This window comes from Stigmatopora argus, chromosome 14 (assembly GCF_051989625.1).
Source record: "Stigmatopora argus isolate UIUO_Sarg chromosome 14, RoL_Sarg_1.0, whole genome shotgun sequence".
Lineage (NCBI taxonomy): Eukaryota > Metazoa > Chordata > Actinopteri > Syngnathiformes > Syngnathidae > Stigmatopora > Stigmatopora argus.
The window spans coordinates 6,584,832-6,607,181 of record NC_135400.1 but is presented as its reverse complement, the minus strand read 5'-3'; the positions used below and the strand labels follow the sequence as shown (position 1 = coordinate 6,607,181).

The window sequence follows — 22,350 nt, the reverse complement described above, 5'->3', positions numbered from 1 at the left end:
GTACTCGCTTTCACACCCGGAAGTGTGACCTCATCTTTACCTTCCTAACATGGCTGCCAAGTGTAGCCACATTCGTGATGTCAATCGACGAGAAAAGCCGGATTTCTCCGAAGGTTCGGTCTGATGGTAAACAAGGTCAGGCAAGGCACTGCAGCACGCAATCGACAGACCTGCGATCAACTCCTCTTCTATTAGGAAGAACTAAGTTTATCCCTCTGACGATTAAAAAACGGTAGGTTATTTTGCTTTTGTATGTACTAACAAGTTTGCATTGGAAACGTCATTTCACGGAGATATAGTATATTGTGCACAATAGTATTTTATTGCATATTTTGGTGCAGCGGGTATGTCAGGTGGGCCAACGTCGCAATGTTGGGGAAAGTTGCACGGTCATTGCTTGCACATAAATGATGACATTTGTTTTTAAATGGAACCTGAACTGAAATCTAAAAATAATAATAACTAAATAACAGCACCAAGATACTTGTGTATTTATGAAAATCTTGATTGCGCATTTTCTTTCAGCATCATCACATTATACATTTGTGACAAAGGAAGCCAAGATGTTGCAGTGTTTTCCCTTTATGGTCGAGCCCATCAAAAACATCACATACAAAATAAAGGTAACTCATTCACTGGTGTTTAATGTGTAAACTGGAATTGCTTTTGTTTTATAGGTCACCTCCATCCACGGGCATTGAGCATTTATACTAAAATGGACCATAACAAAATATGATTATATATATGCTTTTAAGAAAATACTACAATGAAGATTCTAAACTAGTTTAATATAATGCACCCCAACTAGTGACTATTTTGTATTTTCTGACAAAATCAATCCACAAAAACTAGAGAGGATGTTGTTTTTCCTTCACTGCTGGCAGGTAAACAGAATAATAAGTATGTTATGCCTACTTTCAGGTTTGACTTGACTGCTTTCTTGAACAATTAAATGCAATGTAGCAGTTACATCTCTCACACCAAATTTACCGAACATGTTTATTGACATTTGAAGGCTGTTTAACTTGCTTTTCCTCCATCTTGTCCAAAATATGCAGGAAGATGGTGTAACCAACAATCATACTTTAACTTTGGCAGGTTTTCAAAAAAAATAAAAATCTGTCATTAACCCAGATTTCCCTTTCAGACATCCAATAAGAAATCCAAGAAAAAAAAGACTGACTATGTGGATGATGATCAACTGTTTGTTGTGGAACTGGCGAGAGACCTCCGCCGTGTGTGCCAGGTGCTATCGACAGTGTATTCACCAGTCATGTATTTGTAGACAGGACATCCATGATGTTGAGAGATGTCAAATCCACAAATTAACATGTAATTTTCTTGCTCCATTATCATGCCGATATTTCCACTATATGTACTTACAAATGCATCACAAATTATTATCGCCTCTGCAAACAATCCCACTTTGTCACAAAATTAACATTTTTAGCTTAAAAGTAGCATTTGTTGCTAATCTTTTTGTGCCATTTGCGGCGCTAGGCATCTCACACATCTTGTATCATTTTGTCTAAATGGATGGGATGTCTAGCGCAGATATAGATATACTTACATTAGCATGACATACAATCCCTTATGTGCAATAACTTCGGGGTGTCCAATAACAATGTGCAATATTTTAGAATATTCAATGTTTTTTTCTATTATCTTGTTTTTTAAAATAACTTATTTATGTTTTTATTGGGAAACACGCACTTTGTGGAGTAACACCACTAATTACGTTATAAGCAATTGTTGTATAATGACAATAAAGGCTTTTGACTTTGACTTGATAGGACAGTTAATGAAAATGTAAAACTATGCCATAATATAATTACTACCAAGAGTAGCGAAAAATCCAATTTCCCCAATGACATTTTAAAAAAATCTATTAAGTTATAATGAATAGGCAATATGTATTTAAAGAAAAGTATATTTTTCAAGAATTGCCTGACATTCTGATTGATAGTAAGAAATTAGTGTCAAACAGAACATATCAGCTTTTTTCAGTCTGTGTCTTCAAAGTAAAAAAAGTTTTTATCGTTAACATTTTGCCACTGTTATGTTTGAAGAGTTCATCAGTGCTAGAGTACATCTGCAATCAGGATGAGATTTGGCCAACCTCTTTGTGCTGGGTGTTTATTCTCGAATGGGCTTCCATGTTAGAGACAAAGGTAAGGATAGTGTTGGGGTAATTGCTTCTGAGATCCAAAGTCCATGGGGAGCGATGGTGCACACTTTTAACTCACTCCATTTGTCTGCAGAAAAGACCTATGCAAACTGATGGCTGGCCAGAAACCAAAGGTAAAAAAAAGTGTGAGCTAATTGACCAGCAGGACGTGCTCAACGCTAAGTTAAGCCTCCTCGAGTGGATGAAAGATCTGAGAGCGCAGCCTGAGGCAAATACATTCATTGACTTTCTTCTTCTGTTTACAATAGTAAGATAATTTTCCTTCCTATTAATCACAAGTATTGTTTTTTGCGCAGCAAAGCGTTTGGCCTGGGGAAACAGTGATAAATGTCCTGGAGGACTTGAGGTCAGCTTGGCGTTGGGGCCGTGTGCCAAACCTTTTGAGTGCCATGGAGCTGGTTTTGTGGACGTTGTTGTATGAAAATTGTGATAAGGTGTGTACATGTTGATGACAAGCAACAAGAGTTTACTAGTAGCAAAAAAATTAAGCTTTTATACACCTCCATAGGATACCATACCGCAGCAGTGGTTGATGTGGAAGCAGAAGACCAAGATTGGTAAATAAAAAAAATACAGAAAGTTATGAGGAAAAGGAAGTTATATTGCTATACAAGTATTTTTAAAGATATATTCATATTGTTATTGACAAATTTGCTGCATTTTTTTCAGGTGCTCTATCTTACGTCCCTCAGCCAGGTCAGTCGCCTTCATTTGGTCATCATAATACCATCTCATCTGTACAATAACCTTATTGCAATATTGTTTTAAACCATAATCCTAATGAATAAAATGTTTTTTTGTGGCAGTGTGGGATTGGATCACAAATTCTGCAGGTAATGTGTTAATTCTCCCACTTCATACTACTATAACCCTCTCTACCCATCTTCTGTGAATTCATGAATTATGTATTTTATGCCAGTGGAAGTGACTCTGAACCACGACACAGCCAATCCTGATCTTCTCATCTCAGAAGATGATAAGAGGATGCGTTGCGGCTTGGAGAGGAAAGATATTCCCAACTACCACCAGCGATTTGATGGCTGGTGGTGTGCTGTTGGGATGGTCGGGTTTGAATCAGGCCGTTATTATTGGGAAGTAGAGGTGGGTGAGCGAGACTGGCGCCTGGGCGTGGCCAAAGAGTCCGCTCTTAGGAAAGGCTTCAAGTCACTCAACACCGACACGGGTTACCTGACCCTACGACTGGAAAGGGGCACTGAGCTTAAAGCGCTCACGGTGCCCTTCACAGCTCTGCCGCCAAGTCTCATCCCTCGAAAAGTAGGCGTCTACCTTGACTACGATGGCGGCCAGCTGTCCTTCTATGATGTGGACCGCCAGGTTCACATATACACATACAACGAGAGCTTTGATGAAAAGCTCTACCCACTCTTTGGTACGGTGGAGATTATTGATGATCTAGTGATAAGGACCCCTGAAGCAAACACCCAATGTGTCTGCGCCACATCCTGCCTGTGGGGTTGAATTTTTTTTTTACCTTGCCAACTCTTCCTGCAACATATTCAGTAGATGTCATATTAAGGAATAAAAAGGTTACAAGGTTATGCAAATATACTAATCACGGGTGGGAATTAAAGAACCTGCTGTCAGAGTCCATTGTTGTGCTTTCAAATAGTGTCAAAGTGTGATCACTCCCTATGCTGCTGCTACTTTGCTCTTTTCCACAATCAAATTATAAACAGCTCACGTATGTGGTGTTTGGAAGGAGAACTGTAGACTCATTTTCCTGTACTGTACCATTAATCAAACACTGAATAAACCAAATTAATGTTGGTGGTATTTACTGTCTGTTACTTTAAACAGATTCTCTCATTGATTGTTTCAGAATGATATGAATCACTATCCAGGTACAGTTAAAAAATAAAGTATAATAATGTTGGATGCTGTCATTTAGTACAACAACCATGAAATTAAATATAACATTCAGGATACTGGTTAGTATGAAGTTGACAAACTTGATCAGGGACTACCACATTAAACAAGAAGTTGGCATAGATAAAAATTTCGACATTTATTTTTATTTGTGACCATGTTATATTTAAACAGAATTGAAATGTAACTAGGCTGGTCATTTAAATTTAATTTCTTTACATTCGTCAAAAAATATAATTTAAAATCGAAATGCAATAACCCTAAATAATTATTATTTATTTTTTGGGTACAAATAATATATTTCAACTGGGATAAATAAACCCTTTACCACAAAATCGAAAACATATTAATGGCTCGAGCGTCACCCGATGACGCAATCATCATGCGACGCTGCATCTTTTTTTTTTAATTTTTTTTACTGCCAATGGAGGATCCAGGTGCAACAACTTTAAAAGAAGCATTGAAAACCCATTTTGGTTTTGATGGCTTCCGATCTGAAGTGCAGGAAAATGTTGTCAAAGCAGTTATCAGCGGTAAGTTCATGGGCGAATTTGCCGATGTGTCTTTATTGCTGCCATTTGTGACATACCTACTAGTCCTTATACAACAAAAAAGAAAGTGCATTGTTCGCCACCTTTTGAAGATGGATATTACATTTTTGTCAGGTTTGTTAGAATGACTAACGTGCGCCTTCTTGCAGGTGACAGGGATGTGTTTGTTTGTATGCCTACTGGGGCAGGAAAGTCTCTGTGTTATCAACTGCCTGCTGTCCTGGCTAAAGGAATCACTCTGGTTATTTCCCCCTTAATTGCTCTTATTCAGGTTAGTTTGGTTCTACCATCCACCTTTAGATCTTACGTGGTTTGCCATTAAATGTGTTGCTGTTCCTTCAGGACCAAGTGGAACACTTGAGAGATCTAAGCATTCCTGCTTGCTCTATCAACTCAAAACTTGCAGTGGCCGAGCGTCGTATGATTCTCGCTGATCTGAAGAGTAGAAGCCCAAAGCTCAAACTTCTCTACATCACACCAGAGACAGTTGCTTCTCAATCATTCCGGCCTTACTTGAATGACTTGTTCTCCCGAGGCCTGCTGTCTTACCTGGCTGTGGATGAGGCTCACTGTGTCTCCCAATGGGGTCATGATTTCAGACCAGACTACCTCAAACTGGGTGACTTGCGTACCTGCTTCTCTGGGATTCCCTGCTTAGCGCTCACTGCGACAGCACCTAAAAATGTCCAAGAGGACATCGCTCAGTCCCTAAACCTGCATAATCCACTGACTTTCACTATACCCGTTTTTCGCCACAATTTGCACTATGATGTCATATTCAGTGAAGTTCTTCCAAACCCTTTTGTTCACTTGTATACTTTTATTCAAAAGGCAATGACTCTTGTTGGTGGCTCCAATGGACAGGTTGGTAAACTGTCATTTTGAAACCTACATTTGACTATTTAAGCTTGAGCATCCTCATTATTTTTCTTTATGGGAAAGCATAGTTGTCTGAGGTAGGAAACTTAGTATAACATAACCCAGATTTCTGTGTTTTTTGACAGGGTTGTGGGATTGTGTATTGTCGGACCAGGGATGCCTGTGAAAATGTAGCCGATCAGCTTACCAGGCTTGGTGTCCTTGCAAAGCCTTATCATGCCGGTAAGCATGTTTACTAGGTGTGGTGTCCTTGCAAAGCCTTATCATGGTGGTTAGTATGTCTTGTACCAATGTGCGAGGCACGGAATAACTGTTAACAAATTGCTTAGGCCAGGGGTGTTCAAACTTTTTGGTTACAAGATTTACTTTTCAAGAAGTCAGCCTCCCGCAAGCTACCTTTTGTCCAGGCACCGGAAAAAGCTAAGCATTTATTTATGTTGATATACCTCGCATTAGACCAGTGGTTCTTAAACTTGTTGGAGCTAACGAACCCCACTAATTTCATATGCGCATTCACCGAACCCCACCAGTTTCATATGCGTATTCACCGAACCCCAACAAATTCATATGCGCATTCTCTAAAGCCTATTTTAGTGTAAAATAAAATATATACAGTGGTACCTTGACATACGATCTTAATCCGTTCCGGGACTGAGATCGTATGTCGAGCTTTTCGTAACTTGAGTGAACGTTTCCCATTGAAATTAATTAAAAACAAATTAATTCGTTCCAACCCTCTGAAAAAACACCAAAAACAGGATATTGGATTGGAAAAAATGTTTTATTTCTTCTAATTCACCATCTATTAACAAAGTAACACATAAGTAGTGGTTTAATACTAATACAATGTGTTCAATAGAAGTAAAATTAGACGCATTTTGCGGAGGGTAGAGACAGCGACATACACGGAAGCGGGGGAGGGGGGTGTTCAGGAGGACTTTATCCACAACGCACTCGTAAACAAACAAACAAATTTAAATTAACTTGGATTAATATATAGACACACTCAAACATACGTTTAATATAACTTTACACAAAACTGAATTCTAATTTTGTTTTAATCTTTTTTTACCTTCGTTTTTCGGGTTAGTGGTTTGCCACGCCTCCACCCTCACGTTCGCTATCGATGGGCTGTTTGCTGTTGTATTCCCTTCAAAATATTCCGAAAATGATGCACACAAATGTCCTCATAATAGGATAACGCACGACCACTTGCCAACGAGAAGTAGTCTTGAATGAGCGATCGCGGGAGCTAAGGCTAAGGAAAGAATAACAGGTGAGCTTACCCACGTATTTATTGTGGGTAATGAAGTTTTATTCTGAGAAAGGATGCCATTGCCTATCGGTGTTGTGTGCACGAGTATACTTCATTACCCAGAAAGCCCTCTTTTTGCCTTCGCATGCGCGTTGTGCGTTTCCTGGTCGAAACTCGTCTGAATAAATTGTTCAGTGCTTGTAGATATCTGTTATACACGAAAGAGATGTGGCAAAAAAGGCAGTGCGCTACAATGATAAACAGCCTCTCATGTCATGGCCACCCGTCTTGGTCACATCTCGAAATTTTGATCGTATCGCGGGCGAATTATTCGATCGAAATTTTCGTAGGTAGAGCTGATCGTAGGTCGAGGTACCACTGTATATAAATTCCTCACAGCACTGATTGGCCAAGCAATGTTACATGACCATGGATGGAGCTGGTGAAAAAGTCAAGCGGTTGATGTTATCGTGAATAGACATGATGAGTGGATGTGTCTTGACCTCTGCGGTAGAGGCTCCACCAAACCCCTGAGACCAACTCACTGAACCCCTAGGGTTCGATCAAACCCAGGTCAAGAACTACTGCATTACTCTATTGCAAGGTATATCAAAATGTATGTTAGCAGTAGGAAAAATACTCTCGATTCATGCGCTCGCTGACTGCGGACATGCGGAAATTCATAATGGCCGAGCTAAGCAAAACAACAGACAGGATCAAATGTTATTTTCGTGCGATATCAACCAATAGTGAGTACCCTGGCGATCAACTGGTAGCTCACAAATTCTAACTATTGAGCACCCCTGGCTTAGGCCTTACTTTTTATTTTTTTGTAATTCTGCAGGTCTGAGGACAGGAGATCGTACAGAAGCACAGAGCGACTGGATGAGTGGGAAAGTGCCTGTCATTGTGGCGACCATCAGTTTTGGTATGGGTGTAGACAAGGCTAATGTAAGGTAAGGGATTATATCTGCAATACTTTTTTAAAGATATGTATTAATGTTTCCATCATTTCCACAGATTTGTGGCTCATTGGAACCTTGCAAAATCAATGGCAAGCTACTATCAAGAATCTGGGCGAGCAGGAAGAGACGGTTTGCCATCCCTTTGTCGCATTTACTACTCCCAGAAAGACAAACAGCAAATAATGTTTTTCATCAATAAAGAGATCCTAAATAGAACGGTCAGTAAAAAATCATCTAATTCACAAAGTTTGTTATTAATGTTAATTTTAGCACCAATCATATTTCCTATTTTTGACTGCAGCAAAAACGGAACTATGTAAAGGAATCAGATAAATCAGCCCTTACGGACTTTGGCGCAATGGTGCGTTTTTGTGAACAGGAGAGGTAAGTCAAGACATTACACATGAGATTCTATTTCTTTATTGCCTTATTCCTTGCATAAAACCTGTTGGTACATTGGCTTTATATCTAATAGTTTAGGAAAGGCCTGGTTGGAAAATAATTGCGTTGATTTCCTTCTTTGTATAGCGGAGGAAGATCTCACCATTCAGTGTGTATAGTTTTACGGTTTACTGATACTCTCCAACAATACCTCATTTCAGTGAATATCATTCCTTATTCACGTATGAAGTTAAAGCAGGCAGTAAAAATAGTACTATGTTCATTTTGCTCTGGAAAAAAACATGTTCAGTTATAGTATCGACATGTTGTATTTTTCCATGTGTTCCATTTGTGTTCACACGATTGAATATGATTTGGTTGTTTGTCCTGAAATCAGAAGAGCTATTTTTGTTTTCGTAAACTGGGTCAAGGAATGTTGTTCATCAGCTTCAAAAGGTGTGTCAGTGAGTCAGGACATCACTGTTACTACCACTTAAAGGGCTTGGCCTACTCCACCCTATTGGGCACACCTTTGCTTGACCACATTTTCATGGCAAGTACAATCACAGAATCAGATTCTCCATGTCTTGGAAAACCCCTTTGTTCTCTTTTAGTTGGTTGTGTAGTTTATTTGATGTTAATGAGGATTGGTAAGTTAGAAAATGCATGAATGCATTATATTGCTTCAGATGTCTGCCTCCTTTTGCGCTTGCGGCAGCAGCAGGTACAATAGCGCAAGAATGGTGTGCAGGTCAGAAGGGCTGTACCAAAGACCACCACTGTAGGGGAGCAAATAAACAATAAGATCGAGCAAAATTCAGATGTTCACACCGGAGAGAAAAGACTCACGGATGAATGTTAAGAGGATGAAGAAACCTCCTATTTCGACAGGGCTGGCATTGGGTAAATCCTGCAGCTTGGCCCAAATCTTATTTAGAAGATTCAGTGCTTCATTTTTGGAGTCCATCCTAATGAGATAACAATCAGTACTGTTTTTTGGTGCTCAAAGAATAAAGAAAAATAGCTTGTTTACACGATTTTTTTGGGGGGGGCCATAACGACCTCAAAATTATTTTGCTAGAGCATACCGTATTTTTCCGTATATAAATTGCACCAGCCAAACAACACACAATGAAGCGGAAATTTAAGTCGCACTGGAGTATAAAGATCCTTTTTTAATATATATATTTTTAATTTGATCAGAAAACAAGAACAAAAACATGTCAAAGAATAGTAAAATAGAGAACTGGCGAATTAGGCATCTGTTAACACAACAATAACATGAAAAATAATAATAATCGGACATAGGCTTTGGTGACAAAGACTATGTCCGATTATTATTATTTTTCTTTTAGATAACTAAAGACTAAAAACACAACAGGCTGTCAGTGGTCAGAGAAAAAAAATATAAAAAAAACGTCGCAGCCGCAGCCAAACTATGAAAAAAAATCCAATTTACAGTCCGAAAAATATGCTCCTGTAGAGAATAAAATAAATCAAAATAAGAAATACAATGTTAAAAGAAGAACAAATGACAAATACAGAATACATGGATGCACTAATGTGCCTATAAAATAAATTATTTTATTTACTGTGGATCTTGTAGTCCAAAAATGTGCTACTTCCTTTCTTTGCCAAAATATTTTTAAGAAAGGGAATGTGAGAGGATTCTTGTAAGTCCAGGACATCATACAAACCTGTTCTCAGGGTGTTGTCCTGACCTAGTTTATCATTTACTAACTCATGTTTATTAATGCAAACCACCGTGAAGAGGATAATTAGTGATTAAAAAAAAAGAATAGTAAAAATTGATCGTGTAGAATTTTTGTCAGTTTCATGCATAAGATGCGAGATTTCATTGACTGTGGACCTTGTTTTCCGAAAAATGTGCTACTTCCCTTCCCTGCCTTTATATTGAAAAAAAAAAATGGAATGTGATGATTTTTGTGAGTCCCAGACAGCTTATTAACCTGTTTGTCATACAGATAAAAGGGCCATGGTAATTCTCAGTGTTGTCCTCACCTAGTTTACTAAATAGTAACCGATATGTACACCCTAAAGAGGATGGATGTGTTTGTCATAGACAAAGTTGAAGTTTATCATCAATGTGATTTGTGATTTGATTGCAGTCACTTTTGTAAGTCAAACTTCAAATGAGCCAGTTTAAAATTGGTGATTGTTTCACATCGTTGCCACCGAAAGATGTCCAATGAGTTGAACTGGCATGGTTGAAAGCGAATGACGAGCCTCCCAATTTTAATTGATTGCATGCCAACTACCATGAATGGTTGTTCGTCTCCTCTTGCCCTGCGATTGGCTGCCCACTAATTCCCAGGTGTCCCCTGCCTGGTACCCTAATTCAGATGGGATAGGCTCCACCACCCCTGTGACCCTTGTGACGATAAGTGGTTCAGAAGATGATTAATTTATTGATTGGACGCCTACTAGTGACAAACTCATTTAAACTAGCAAAAGGTTTCGAGTTAATATCAAATTTTCAAATGTAAGAAAAATATGTATGAATCTTAAAAAGGATATTTTGTCAATCTGTCTTTCCAACCCGACAAGATGAAATTGGATTGGATAATTTTATTCATCCCGTATTCGGGAAATTTCGTTGTCACAGTAGCAAGAGGGTGAGTATGCAAATACAAGAAAATACATTTTAGATATGAATAGATAGGTAATAAGTAAGTTAATAAATAAATACATGAATAAATATATAAATAAATAAGCGTGTTGCTGAAGTATATATATATATATATATATATATATATATATATATATATATATATATATATATATATATATATATACATATACATATACACATACACATACATATACACATACACATACACATATACATATACACATACACATACACATACACATACACATACACTAATGTTTAAAACAATTAAATTTTTTTTTTTTTTAAAGTAGAAATGTGTCAAATTGTAAACTCTAGAAAATGTTATAAAATTATTGCAGCCCTACATAAAATATTCAATTTGAAGACAAATTACTGCATATGAGCAAAGTATTTACTTTGGATTGAGTTATATCCTGGGCAATCCTTGGTCAAAAAGCAACAACAGCAAAAAAAACAACTAAATAAAATATAATTAGAATTAACCCCTGAAAGTCAGAATTGTGGTTGCCACATTTTATGCTCATTTTGAACCATAAAAAATAGTCCAGACTGACATCGACAAAATGGTATTGAGCACCCAACTTAAATGTATGGAATTCTCTGTGTCCCTTTGTTTACGCTTACCTGCATACGTGTTATTTTTATTTGCCAGAATGAGCAGTACGTCATCCAGAGTTCCACAGATGCAAAATAGATTTGGCCCTCATACTGAGATATAATTCTTAAAACACTGATGATAATCTGTAAGAAAGAAATACACAGAATTTAGGTCTTACTTGTCTTTAGTTTGTCGCGCGAATAGTAGTCTACATATTCCATTTTTTTTCCTTCCAAAGCATTCGGTCCACAGCAAAGAGTCTTTTTGTGTGCTTCGCTCTCCCCACCTCTTTTATGGAAATGTCCCACCCCCCTTCTCATGGCTCCCTCAACAGCGTCCGTCTTCCCTACGAAGCAGTCCACATGTTGTTAAAGTAGATTCCAGTGCCGCCTTTGTTTATGTGCGCGCTTGTGTGCGTGTATACAGCCTGTTACGTAATACAAGCTCAAACTCGTAGGTTTGATGCCTGTTCTCTTTATAGTATAGGAATTTTAGGTGGAAAACATGAAGGCAGGCAGCAATTTTTATAGAGAAGTTATATGTATGTGTCTTAGAAAATGCAAAGACATGAATAACATGTTTATAAGACAATTCTTCCGCTGTCAATGTGGCATTTGAGGGAATTTTAATGGAAGTTTCATAAATTCCTCACAAAGTTCAACAACTAAAGTCAAACTATGTAGATGGCGCTAATCTCAGTTTTCAATTGTTACTCCCACTTTAGAACGGAATGTCATGTCGGATGGGAAGAAAACAAAGTCCGCATTTAAAAATGAATATAATTGGAAGCAGCAGACTGTCATGTACTGTTTCTGTTTTAAATTTATACATATTACAGCACTGCATTGTCCCATGTTGGCATGGGCGATAAATACATTTTCTTAATTTAGGACTTTTTTTTAATTGCATAAGATTTACTATAGTTAATTTGAGTTTTGTTGTTGTTGGTCTTGCCCAAAAAGACTGTTGTTGACTAGATAATCCCATTAGTTTGATTTTTCGTGTAGCTGATAGGAAAATTTGGGCACAATAGTATTATCTATTCACATTATTTGTTTGTAGCATTTTAGGAAAAAAAACAACTTGTTTTGAGCTTTCTGTATGCGAGAAGCACATGTTGCTGGAGATATTGCAAGATCTTACAATGGTTGAAAGACCTGACAGGAGAAAAATAGGAAAGATACACAAAATAACGCTAATCTTCTACTATTATTTCTGGTATATCGGTCAATCTGTGCATGTCAAAATAACATGTTTCAACCATAATGTGATCCCTGAACATGCAAATTCTAATCAGATGAATATTTCTGAATATGCATGAAAACAGTGCATCCACTCATGATTTTGTAAGAGAACTTTTGTGCATGTAAATGTAGGCAGTGATCTTTACAAATGTTGCCCTACTTCGCTGTGTGATTATCGCGGCCATCCCTGCTCCACATTAACTGTGATATTCGAGGGATTACTGTATTCTTTCATCTTCATTGTGCATTGTTCGGCTTGTGCGATTTATACATTGTTGTGACATATTCCGAAATGTCTGGTAATTTGAATCCAAAAATGCTCTTCAATGAGTGCCAGGATGATAGAATGGAAATATACATAACTTGTCAATACATTCTGTGTCTTCCCTTTAGTTGCCGCCACGCCACCATTTCCAAGTTTTTTGGTGACCGACCACCGAACTGCGCAGGTGCTTGCGACTATTGTTCCAATCCAAAAGGTGTGCGTTCACAGTTGGAGGCGGTACAAAACACCAGCATTGCGGTATATAGAAAAGAAGCACCAAAACCATTTGGTTTCGACCCGGAACTTTATGCAGGAGGAAGGAAGGGCTACGGCTTTGAGAGGCAGGTTAATGATTGGGATATTGATTTGCCGCGTTTGCCTCGTATGATTAGTATCGTCTCTTCACAGGTACGACGAGGACGAAGACGACAATGACGATGGTTCCAAAAGGAAAAAGGAATTCTCTGATCTCTTCAAAAAGCAGATGACCTTAAGGAAGGTAATTATGTTTCATCTAAACTTGGTTTGTCCCCGATCTGATCACATCATCGGAAATTTGACCCGATCTCATGTCTTGCGTTTGTACGTTTACTCAGCTGGCACTCGCAATTCCACCTCATTGGAAATTATCTTTGCATTTCTTCTCATCTCAACGCATTTTCTGAACCGCTTTATCCTCATTAGGATCGCGGGGGGGGGTGCTGGAGCCAATCCCAGCTGTCTCCGGGCCAGAGGCGGGGGACACCCTGAATCGGTGGCCAGCCGATAGCAGGGCACAAGCAGACAAAAAAACATGAACCCCCCCAACCAACCCATATCGAGGGGCAATTTAGAGTGTCCAATCTGCCTACCATGCATGTTTTTGGAATGTGGGAGGAAACCCACGCAGGCTTGGGGAGAACATGCAAACTCCACACAGGTGGACGTGACCTGGATTTGAACCCAGGACAACAGAACTGTGAGGCCGACACGCTAACCACTCGCGCCACCGGGCCCCCCCTTTGCATTTCTTATTCATTTTAATGGCTTAAAAAATAATTTTCTTATCCTTTTTGCAGACATGACATATTTCATACAAAATTAGTATGCTTTTATAATTTGTAAAGGATTTAGGGGGAAATATTAAAGATCGTGGAAGGTATTACGCTAATTCAATGCAAAAATATGCTTCTAGGACAGAAAATCCAAATTACGAAACCACTTCTGGAATGAATTAATTTCTTAAGCAGAGGGACCACTATACTTATATTTACGCTACTAAAAAGGTCTACAGTTTTATACCTTTGTTTTAACATGTTCTCAGGTTTTGAGGTGCTGATTAAGTTAATACCTCCATTTATTATTAAAGCAGAGAAGTGCAATGTAGGCCATATTCAATGATTTTCCTCATCATTTGCTGTGGGCCAATAGAGATGTTGGCCTTACTGGAATTATCTGTGTATATGTGTTTATACCGAACACGTTTTCAGCAGCTGTTGGCGTCTGTGACTCCCTTAAGTGAGTCCATCTGGTTAACAGAGGTTAAAAAAAAATACTCCTCAGCAACTGGAGCTGGTCTAAACATTTTTCACTGCTGTGGGCACAGCTTTGCCACACAAGTACATACTCCCCTTAATTTAAAAATATAGATATCATCAGACAGTCTGTCATGTCGTCAAAGCATAACTCTTCCAGTTTGAAATTTTTGAGAAATTACAATCAGTCAAGAACAGCTTTGTAAAAAGAAGTTACCTGTTTTCTTTTCCGCTGTCGTCAACATTTCCGGACAATCTTGAACCTTCTAGCTTGATTCTATTTGACATCATCCAAAACAATTTGCTACTAAAGCTTTAATATGCTTTTTAAGAGAGTGACATCACTTTGTGAGTTGTCATAAGTTATTTTACTTTCTAAACGTAGCACATGTATCCATTTTTTTCCTCCAAAAATTGCTTAATTAGATTTCTTTGGGCTCGGAGGGCGACTGGTTAGTGTGTCGGCCTCACAGTTCTGAGATTGAGGGTTAGTTCCCAGTTCCGGACCTTCCTGTGGGGAGTTTGCATGTTCTCCCAAGGGTTTTGGGGTTTTGTCCGGGAACTCCGGTTTCCCCCCACATCGCCCACCCCCACCCAAAAAACATTATTTATTAATTTGTCTGTTTGTTTGTTGTTCTTATTTGTGCACTTTGTGGTGAAAGCTTTAAATCTCATACATGTATGATGACAATAAAAGCATTCAATACAATTCAATTAAAAAAATATGCAGCATAGGCTGGTTGAACACTCTAAATTTCTCCTTGTTCTCTGCGATTGGCTAGCTAGTGTCCCCCGTCAGTTGGGATAGGCTCCAGCACCCCCCGCGAGCCACCCTTGTGAGGATAAGCGGTACAGAAAATGAATGAATGTTGTATATGAGCCACATTATCCCACCATATATTGGTTTAAAAAAGCTTTTTTTAGCTGACAGAATTAAAAAATGCCCTTAAAATGACAAAGTAATGGGTGTGACTCATGAGAAGCTAAAAATGAAGTTCCAGCCTGCCATCCTGTATTTCATTTTTGTACAGCATGTACCTTGAGATACGAGCTTATGAACTTAGATTCCTATGCACACACTTAAAAAACGTTTTAATCTTACGTTACACCAAATATAAACTTTCCTGTGCAATAACCAAGGCAAAGGGGTTAATGTATTCCACATATACTACTCATGCTTTTCGATTATTGCCTGCTTAATATCGATTGTCATCATACGCCTTTTCTTTGCACTACCCTTCATTGCATCGGTTTGCTTTGGATTCATGGTGTTTCCCTTAATTCTGCATTGACTAATGCGCAAAACAAAAAATGCATGGAAAAATGCAACGCTCCCCCCAGTGCTTGTAAAGATCTTTGCACGAGGGAGATGCGGCGAGAGAGACAGTGCAGGGAAATCATAAGTAGCCTCTCGCGGCCTGGCCAATTGGCTGTCTCAAATGCTCGTATCTCAAGGTAAATATTTGCTCGGAATTTTACTCGGATCTCAAATTCCTCGTATGTCGGGGCACTCTTATGTCAAAATATTACTGAAATTATGTATTTCTGTTGCACTTACTTTAAATCAGGGGTCCCCAAACCGATCCTCAAGGGCAATTGGGGGACCTGGTTTTGGTTCCAAGTGATCTAGCACAGAGTTTAACCAATGAGGTTTCTGCTAAAAACAGCAACACCTGACTGTGATCAACTAATTGCAGTTGTAAGACAGCAGATTGGGGAAAAGATGCGATCAACTAATTGCAGTTGGAAGACAGCAGATTGGGGAAAAGATGCTGTCTTGTTTAGTTGGAATTAAATCTTGCACCCTCTGGTATAATTTGGAGACCACTGTTTTAGATGGTCTACATAAAAAAGTAGAAATGACAATTTCTCAACATTGTTTGACATGTCAAGTCTTTCTGAGCTTGAAACATACATTTCAGAGCAGTGAGTTTTTGTAAAAAAAGAAATTGACAGATACTTACAAATAGTAGGGAGTTAAATAGGTTAATAAGTTAAATCACTCCAATTTAAGCACAGGAAGTTTCTGCCCAACAGTGATGATTGTTTTTAATTTTGCATGATTATTTTTTCCTCTTTAGGGAGTTCACAGTGAGAAGGATGGCTTCATTCCCCCAGGTAAAATCTTGAGTACCTTTTTAGTGAGAAAAATATTTGGGTAATATTATTACAAGCAGGCTCTTTTTCCTCTTTCCTGGTAATCGTCTTGAAGATGCAAACTGCCCACTAAAAGACGCAAGCAGTCAAAGGATACCAAAGCTGCCAGTGAAGGTATGACGCAAACACATTCCTCACTGGTATGACATTAATTAGTATAGTCCCTGAAATTCAGTAACCCAGGTCACGAGTTGTTAAAATGCTGTAAACCTGAAAAAGTTGATTCTGAATGCTGTTTTAAATTCAATAACACTATTTTTTTTAATTCTGTTGTTGGTAAGATCTCAACTTTGCTTTTTTGCAACCACATAAATTGTTTTTCAGTCCAGAGAGCACTGCTTGACACTTTTGCAAGAGGCATTATATGGCCACCAGAGGGAAGACGAACCATTTGGGTAATGCAAAGACACATGCCTGACATTTTTAGATAAGATTAGATTAGAAATAAGTGTGTTTTTAAAACAATAACTCTGTTTGTATTCTCACAGCTGTGATAATCTGTCTGAAGCTGTGGATATTGAGCATGAAGTGTTCAAGAAAAGCAAGTCTTCCAACTTGTACAAAGCTGCAGTGTTAAAGAAGGTTCTGTCTAATTCTGTGACACTGATGTTGCTCGGTTAAATAAGGTTTGCACCAGACTGACAATAGTCTTTTGACCATCTTTTCATCAAGGTAGCCGAGTTGAAGAAAGCACATGCTGAAGCAGAGGGGGACAAGAGCACTATTGGTAGTCAGGCGGTGCTAAAACAAGAAGAGACCACTTCCACGTCTACTACCATTTCGGAGGGTTTGCATGGATTCAAACCAGCATCCCAGATCTACTCCGTGAGTTGACACATTTTACATGCTAGAATTTATACTTAAGACTTTGGTTGATTAACTATCGGCTCTCAAAAAGTGAGGTAGCGTTGGGTCTCAATGGAAAGATTATGGTCTTTGTTTGTCAGGCAGGAGAAAGTTATGACTTGCTTTTTGTTTGATGAAGTTATAGAGAGTTTTCGCCAAATGTGTCTGTATATCTGGAAGTCATAGTGTAAATTTAACTGTTTTGGAAAGTGCGATCATAGTGGGGTATATCAACAGTTTGATTTTATAATGCTTTAATATATATCTGCATTTAATGGGGCTGCTTTGATAAACGAGAATAAAATATATTGTCATTCACAGGGAAATTTGATATATCTCAAAGGCTTTGGGAGAAACATAAGTACATGTCCATAATGATATAAAATATAGAACATCAAGTTGCAAACTAAAATTGGAAAATGATAAATAAATAAAAAAATCAAAAGGAAATTTTGTACAAATGAAGAGAAATATACAAAATATACAAAAACTATTTTAAAAAATTCTAAATATAAATTTGATAATTAATTCCTTATTGCATCAATTAATATTTATTTTTTGTTTATCTTATTTTACATTTTTAATTGTATTTTTCAATTTTGTTATATGCTATACTAAAATTGGAAAATGCTAAATTAAAAAAAATCAAAAGGAAATTTTGTACAAATGAAGAGAAATATACAAAATGTACAAAAACTATTTTTAAAAAAATCTAAATATAAATTTGATAATTAATTCCTTATTGCATCAATTAATATTTTTTTTTTTTTGGTTTATCTTATTGTACATTTTTAACTGTTTTTCAATGTTGCTATATGTAAATTCATTACATTAATACTATTTTATGGACTTATGTATTGCTATAAATAATTTATGTATATTTGTTGAATGTAAAGATAGGCGTCAAGGGGTTAAAGAGTCCATAAGTGAGCTTGTAACTCCATATTGGAGAGTTCTCCGTGAATGGAATATTCACCTTTTGTTACTCATCATTTTTCAGATGAAGCGAAAGCGAGTTGGAGCAGGCCAGAGTGGTTCGTCCAACCCGCACCAAGTTGCAAAAGATCTGCTGAAGACTTCCAAAGAGGGAACACCAAGCAGCAGTTTAGTCAGCATTCAACAGGAGCCAGTCGAAAAATGTTCAATAATGCCTACGACTGTGACGTCATCCATCAGAGCAAGAGCAAACGCCATTACCTGGTCTGCTTCTTCGATCAGCCCAACTAAGAAAAGGACAATCGTGAACAAGAAGCAGCAGAAGTTGGAGGAAGCTGCAAAAAGCTCTCGCTGCATTTCTCAGTATTTTGTCAAGAAGACAACAATGAACCAAAGCCAGGAAATAGATGACGGAATCCTATGCCAAGAGGAAGAAGCGACATGCAGTGCTCAGCACTCTCCTGTAAGTCTCGAATCTGATGGCGGTGTGGTGGAACCAATGATAAAAGAAACAGAGTCGGCAATCATTGTCATCGAGGACGACAATGTTGAAGCAGTGATGGATCGGCACACGTCAAAACTGAATCCATGTTCTACCAGGGAGTAAGACATATTCAATCTTGTACTAACAACTGGTGGATTGGTAACATTCCATCAATTCTCTTGGAGTACTTTTTATACCAATCAATGGCTCCACTTGCACTAATAGCATCAATTTCATTTTCCACTCAGACACAACCCAACAGAAGACAACCCCTCAGCTGAACCAGAAGAGGTACAACACCATCGGACTTTAGTTTTTGATTTCCCGCTCTATGACTAACCTCAATTTTCCCAGCAGCCGTGTACTCTGGAAGCCAAACGAGAGCATCCTCCGCCAAAGCGAGGTCGCTTGGTGGAAGACAATGAGAGCAGACTAACGTTCAAGCCCCCCACGGGCCAGACAGCCGCGAAAGTGGTGGACGACCCAAAGACAGCTGTGACGCTGAAAGAGGCAGCTGATGTGGTGGTCCGATACCTGGACCCGTTTTACACTAGTGGGAAGTTTGCTACAAAGGTGGGAGATGTGTCCAGTTTCCCCAGGGGGAGCCCAAGCTGAATTACTTTATCCAGGGTTCCCATGGGTCCTTAAAAAGCTTTAAAAAGCATTGAATTAAAATATTTACAACTACAACTAAGACTAGTGCGCCTTAAATATGCATCAATATTGGTTAATATTATGAAATTCCCTGTAGCACAGCTCGATGTAGTTGATGTATAACACGGCCCCTGATCACTACTATTACTACTACTACTACTAAAGTTCCATCTAGTGGATGTAAAACACAACCCCCTATAACTACTTATTACTACTAGTACAACTAAAGTTCCATCTAGTGGATGTATAACACAACCCCCTAGTAATAGTACTTATTACGACTACTACTAACTACTACTACTACTAAAGTTCCATCCAGTGGATGTAGTACACAACCCCCTAGTAGTAGTACTTATTACGACTACTACTCCGACTACTACTACTACTACTAAAGTTCCATCTAGTGGATGTAGAACACAACCCCCTAGTAGTAGTAGTGCTTAATACGACTACTACTACTACTCTGACCACCACTACTACTACTACTACTACTACTACTACTACTACTGCTAAAGTTCCATCTAGTGGATGTATAACACAACCCCCATTACTACTGCTACTACCACTACTATTACTACTACTACTAAAGTTCCATCTAGTGGATGTATAACACAACCCCCTATTGCTACTACTACTACTACCACTACTATTATTACTACTACTACCACTACTATTACTACTACTATTACTACTACTACTACCACTACTATTACTACTACTATTACTACTACTACTACCACTACTATTACTACCACTACTATTACTACCACTACTACTACTACAGCGCCATCTAGTGAATCTTTACTACAACCCACTACTACTACAGCTCCACCTAGTGAATCTTTACCACAACCCACTACTACAGCTCTATCTAGTGGATGAAGAATACCTCCCCTGTTACTGCTACTACAGCTCCATCTCGTCACTAGACGATGGGAATGCACTATAACGCAACCCACAATATACTCACATTTACCCTGTAATGGTGATTTGAGACAGAAAAGATATTTGACAGTTGGTGCCAGCTGTCCTAAATTCAATTTCACAAAGGCCTGTTAAATTTATACTCCGTGCTTAAACCACGTTTTAGCGCTGCCTACAGTAAAACTGCATTTCACATTTTCTTAGTTCAAGATTGAATAAATCATGTTTACCGATGACGTAGTCCGGAGGTTAGGATTGTTATGAAACTAAAAATATTTATCAAACTGGACAATTTTTCTCAATCACACGAGGTACTTTATAAACTTCTATTTTAAATTGTGATGCATTGCGTGCAATTGTCTGTAAAATGTTCTGACATTTTAGGAGTTAACTTATTTTTTTGCTGAGCTTCGCTGGGCAATTTCCATATTTCTGGCATAGAATTCTGTGTTAAGTGATTATAAGAGACTTAAATTTTACTTGTTGAAACGTGTAAGAAGCCTGGTATCATAACACCCTTTTTTGTAGGCGCTGTTCAAGTCCTTCGCTCGCTATTTATCGCACCTTCTTGCAGAGGGGAGAGATCTTGGAAAGGGACAAGGTGAGACAAATACATGGAAATCTTTGGTTTAGTTTTAGTTAATATGATCCCATCTCAATTTTTTTTTTCTTGCATGTTAAACCACAAAACGAATGTAATAATTGTAATGTAGTGTAATTGAGACATTTGGGGTTACGATGGTGTGTGCAATGAAACTTCATGTAAAAATGCAAAACAGTTAACTCAGTTATTGCCGTTTCCTCTGAATGTTTAATATGAGCAAGTAACTTGGAAAAATACTTTGTAATAAGTTTGCTTCCTCCTGCTTGAACCACAGTGAAAGCAGAGGCCAAGAAACTCATCAAGCAGTTCTTCTGCAAGGTCAAACGCTGCGAGAGTGAAGCGGACTGGAAGCATCTTAAAAGACCCCAACGGCATTGACCAGGACAGTTTGAAGGATTTGGAAGATTCAGCGTAGTTTTTCTAGCGTCAACCTTGTCTTGTTTACGCCGGCTTAGATTTCAGCGCGTGCACTCGCTGACAATAGGTTTACGGACCTGATCTTTAAAGATGCAAGCAATACGCTACATGCCTGCAATTAACAAATCGATGAAAATGTCGAATTGTATAGAATGTGTTTAGAGTTATATTTGTTTACTGCTGCTATTTTTTCACTGTTAATGAGCAGGGGAATTCTCAGAGTACTGTTGACTCATCCGTTGCCATTGACAAATGTGAATGGGAGAGTTGGCAGTCACCATTTACTCAGTGAGTTGAACAATTGGTCATCCAATGAAAGATGTTCTATGCTTTTATTGCTAATGTTTGTTTGTTTTTAAGGGATATTTGGCTTTGGAAATGGGTTTTTGATTTTGGAGCATCACTGTTGTGGGCTTTACATATTCATTAGTCAGTGATGCATTTCACGTTATTTTTGATTGTTTATAAAGCCTAATGTTTTCATTTGGACCGTACATTACTGTTGTATAGCTTATGTTTGAGAGGATCATTTGAGAAAAGAGAAAATGCTGCCGGCGCTGTAAACTAATGGGTGACGTCACCTCCCGTTGTGCTGCCTTCAAAGATGCCTGGTTATTTACCCTTTATCGAAAAGCATTGAATCAAATTTTATAATACTTGATATACTGTTTTTCCTGTTAATTTGGAATCCTGTTGAATCTTTGAAGTGCAGGTTCATGTAAAGGGCTAAGATTTTGGTCTTCAGAAAATAAAATCGCAAAATCCCTACCTATGTCATCATTATCAATTACTGATTTTGAACACCATAATTAAAATAATGTGCAACACTTTTTCTACGCATTCCTACCAGTGTTAACATTTTCAAATCATCACTTCTACTTTTGTGGACGCTTCATATCTGCAAGTCATCTTATGGCTTGTCTTCTGTACACAGACATCCAGAAA

The 22,350-nt window shown here is 38.2% G+C and overlaps 2 protein-coding genes and 1 long non-coding RNA gene across 3 annotated transcripts; 2 read left to right on the top strand and 1 right to left on the bottom strand.

The window, feature by feature from the left end:
• Nucleotides 1–62: 62 nt before the first annotated feature.
• LOC144089115 (uncharacterized) lies at nt 63–3,982 on the top strand. Its single transcript, XM_077619991.1, has 10 exons — nt 63–232; nt 526–623; nt 1,148–1,246; nt 2,070–2,171; nt 2,262–2,396; nt 2,485–2,622; nt 2,697–2,745; nt 2,858–2,884; nt 2,995–3,021; nt 3,108–3,982. Exons 2-10 carry the CDS (start codon nt 564–566, stop codon nt 3,665–3,667), a joined length of 1,197 nt encoding a protein of 398 aa, XP_077476117.1. The 5' UTR covers nt 63–232; nt 526–563; the 3' UTR covers nt 3,668–3,982.
• A 458-nt stretch (nt 3,983–4,440) lies between these two features.
• On the top strand, nt 4,441–22,173 carry recql5 (RecQ helicase-like 5). Its single transcript, XM_077618991.1, has 19 exons — nt 4,441–4,608; nt 4,776–4,897; nt 4,969–5,490; nt 5,631–5,727; nt 7,605–7,716; nt 7,781–7,943; nt 8,027–8,109; nt 12,998–13,210; nt 13,278–13,368; nt 16,465–16,501; nt 16,596–16,654; nt 16,865–16,935; nt 17,029–17,122; nt 17,213–17,365; nt 18,387–18,925; nt 19,055–19,097; nt 19,164–19,379; nt 20,913–20,985; nt 21,263–22,173. The coding sequence occupies exons 1-19, from the start codon at nt 4,500–4,502 to the stop codon at nt 21,364–21,366; spliced, it is 2,901 nt and encodes a 966-aa protein (XP_077475117.1). The 5' UTR covers nt 4,441–4,499; the 3' UTR covers nt 21,367–22,173.
• LOC144088527 (uncharacterized) lies at nt 8,130–11,638 on the bottom strand. Its single transcript, XR_013304893.1, has 3 exons — nt 11,387–11,638; nt 8,956–9,074; nt 8,130–8,885 (listed from the first exon to the last, which is right to left on the bottom strand). It is a non-coding gene; the product is annotated as an uncharacterized LOC144088527 (long non-coding RNA).
• Nucleotides 22,174–22,350: the final 177 nt, after the last annotated feature.

What these genes read in the sequence shown, in the direction of transcription:
- LOC144089115 (XM_077619991.1), top strand. Translation starts at nt 564, where the DNA reads ATGTTGCAGTGTTTTCCCTTTATGGTCGAGCCCATCAAAAACATCACA. An exon ending in ACCTCCGCCGTGTGTGCCAG is followed by an intron (nt 1,247 to 2,069) that starts GTGCTATCGACA and finishes TTATGTTTGAAG; the next exon opens with AGTTCATCAGTGCTAGAGTA. An exon ending in TGTATGAAAATTGTGATAAG is followed by an intron (nt 2,623 to 2,696) that starts GTGTGTACATGT and finishes ACACCTCCATAG; the next exon opens with GATACCATACCGCAGCAGTG.
- recql5 (XM_077618991.1), top strand. Translation starts at nt 4,500, where the DNA reads ATGGAGGATCCAGGTGCAACAACTTTAAAAGAAGCATTGAAAACCCAT. An exon ending in AAGAGATCCTAAATAGAACG is followed by an intron (nt 7,944 to 8,026) that starts GTCAGTAAAAAA and finishes TTTTGACTGCAG; the next exon opens with CAAAAACGGAACTATGTAAA. An exon ending in CAGCATCCCAGATCTACTCC is followed by an intron (nt 17,366 to 18,386) that starts GTGAGTTGACAC and finishes ATCATTTTTCAG; the next exon opens with ATGAAGCGAAAGCGAGTTGG.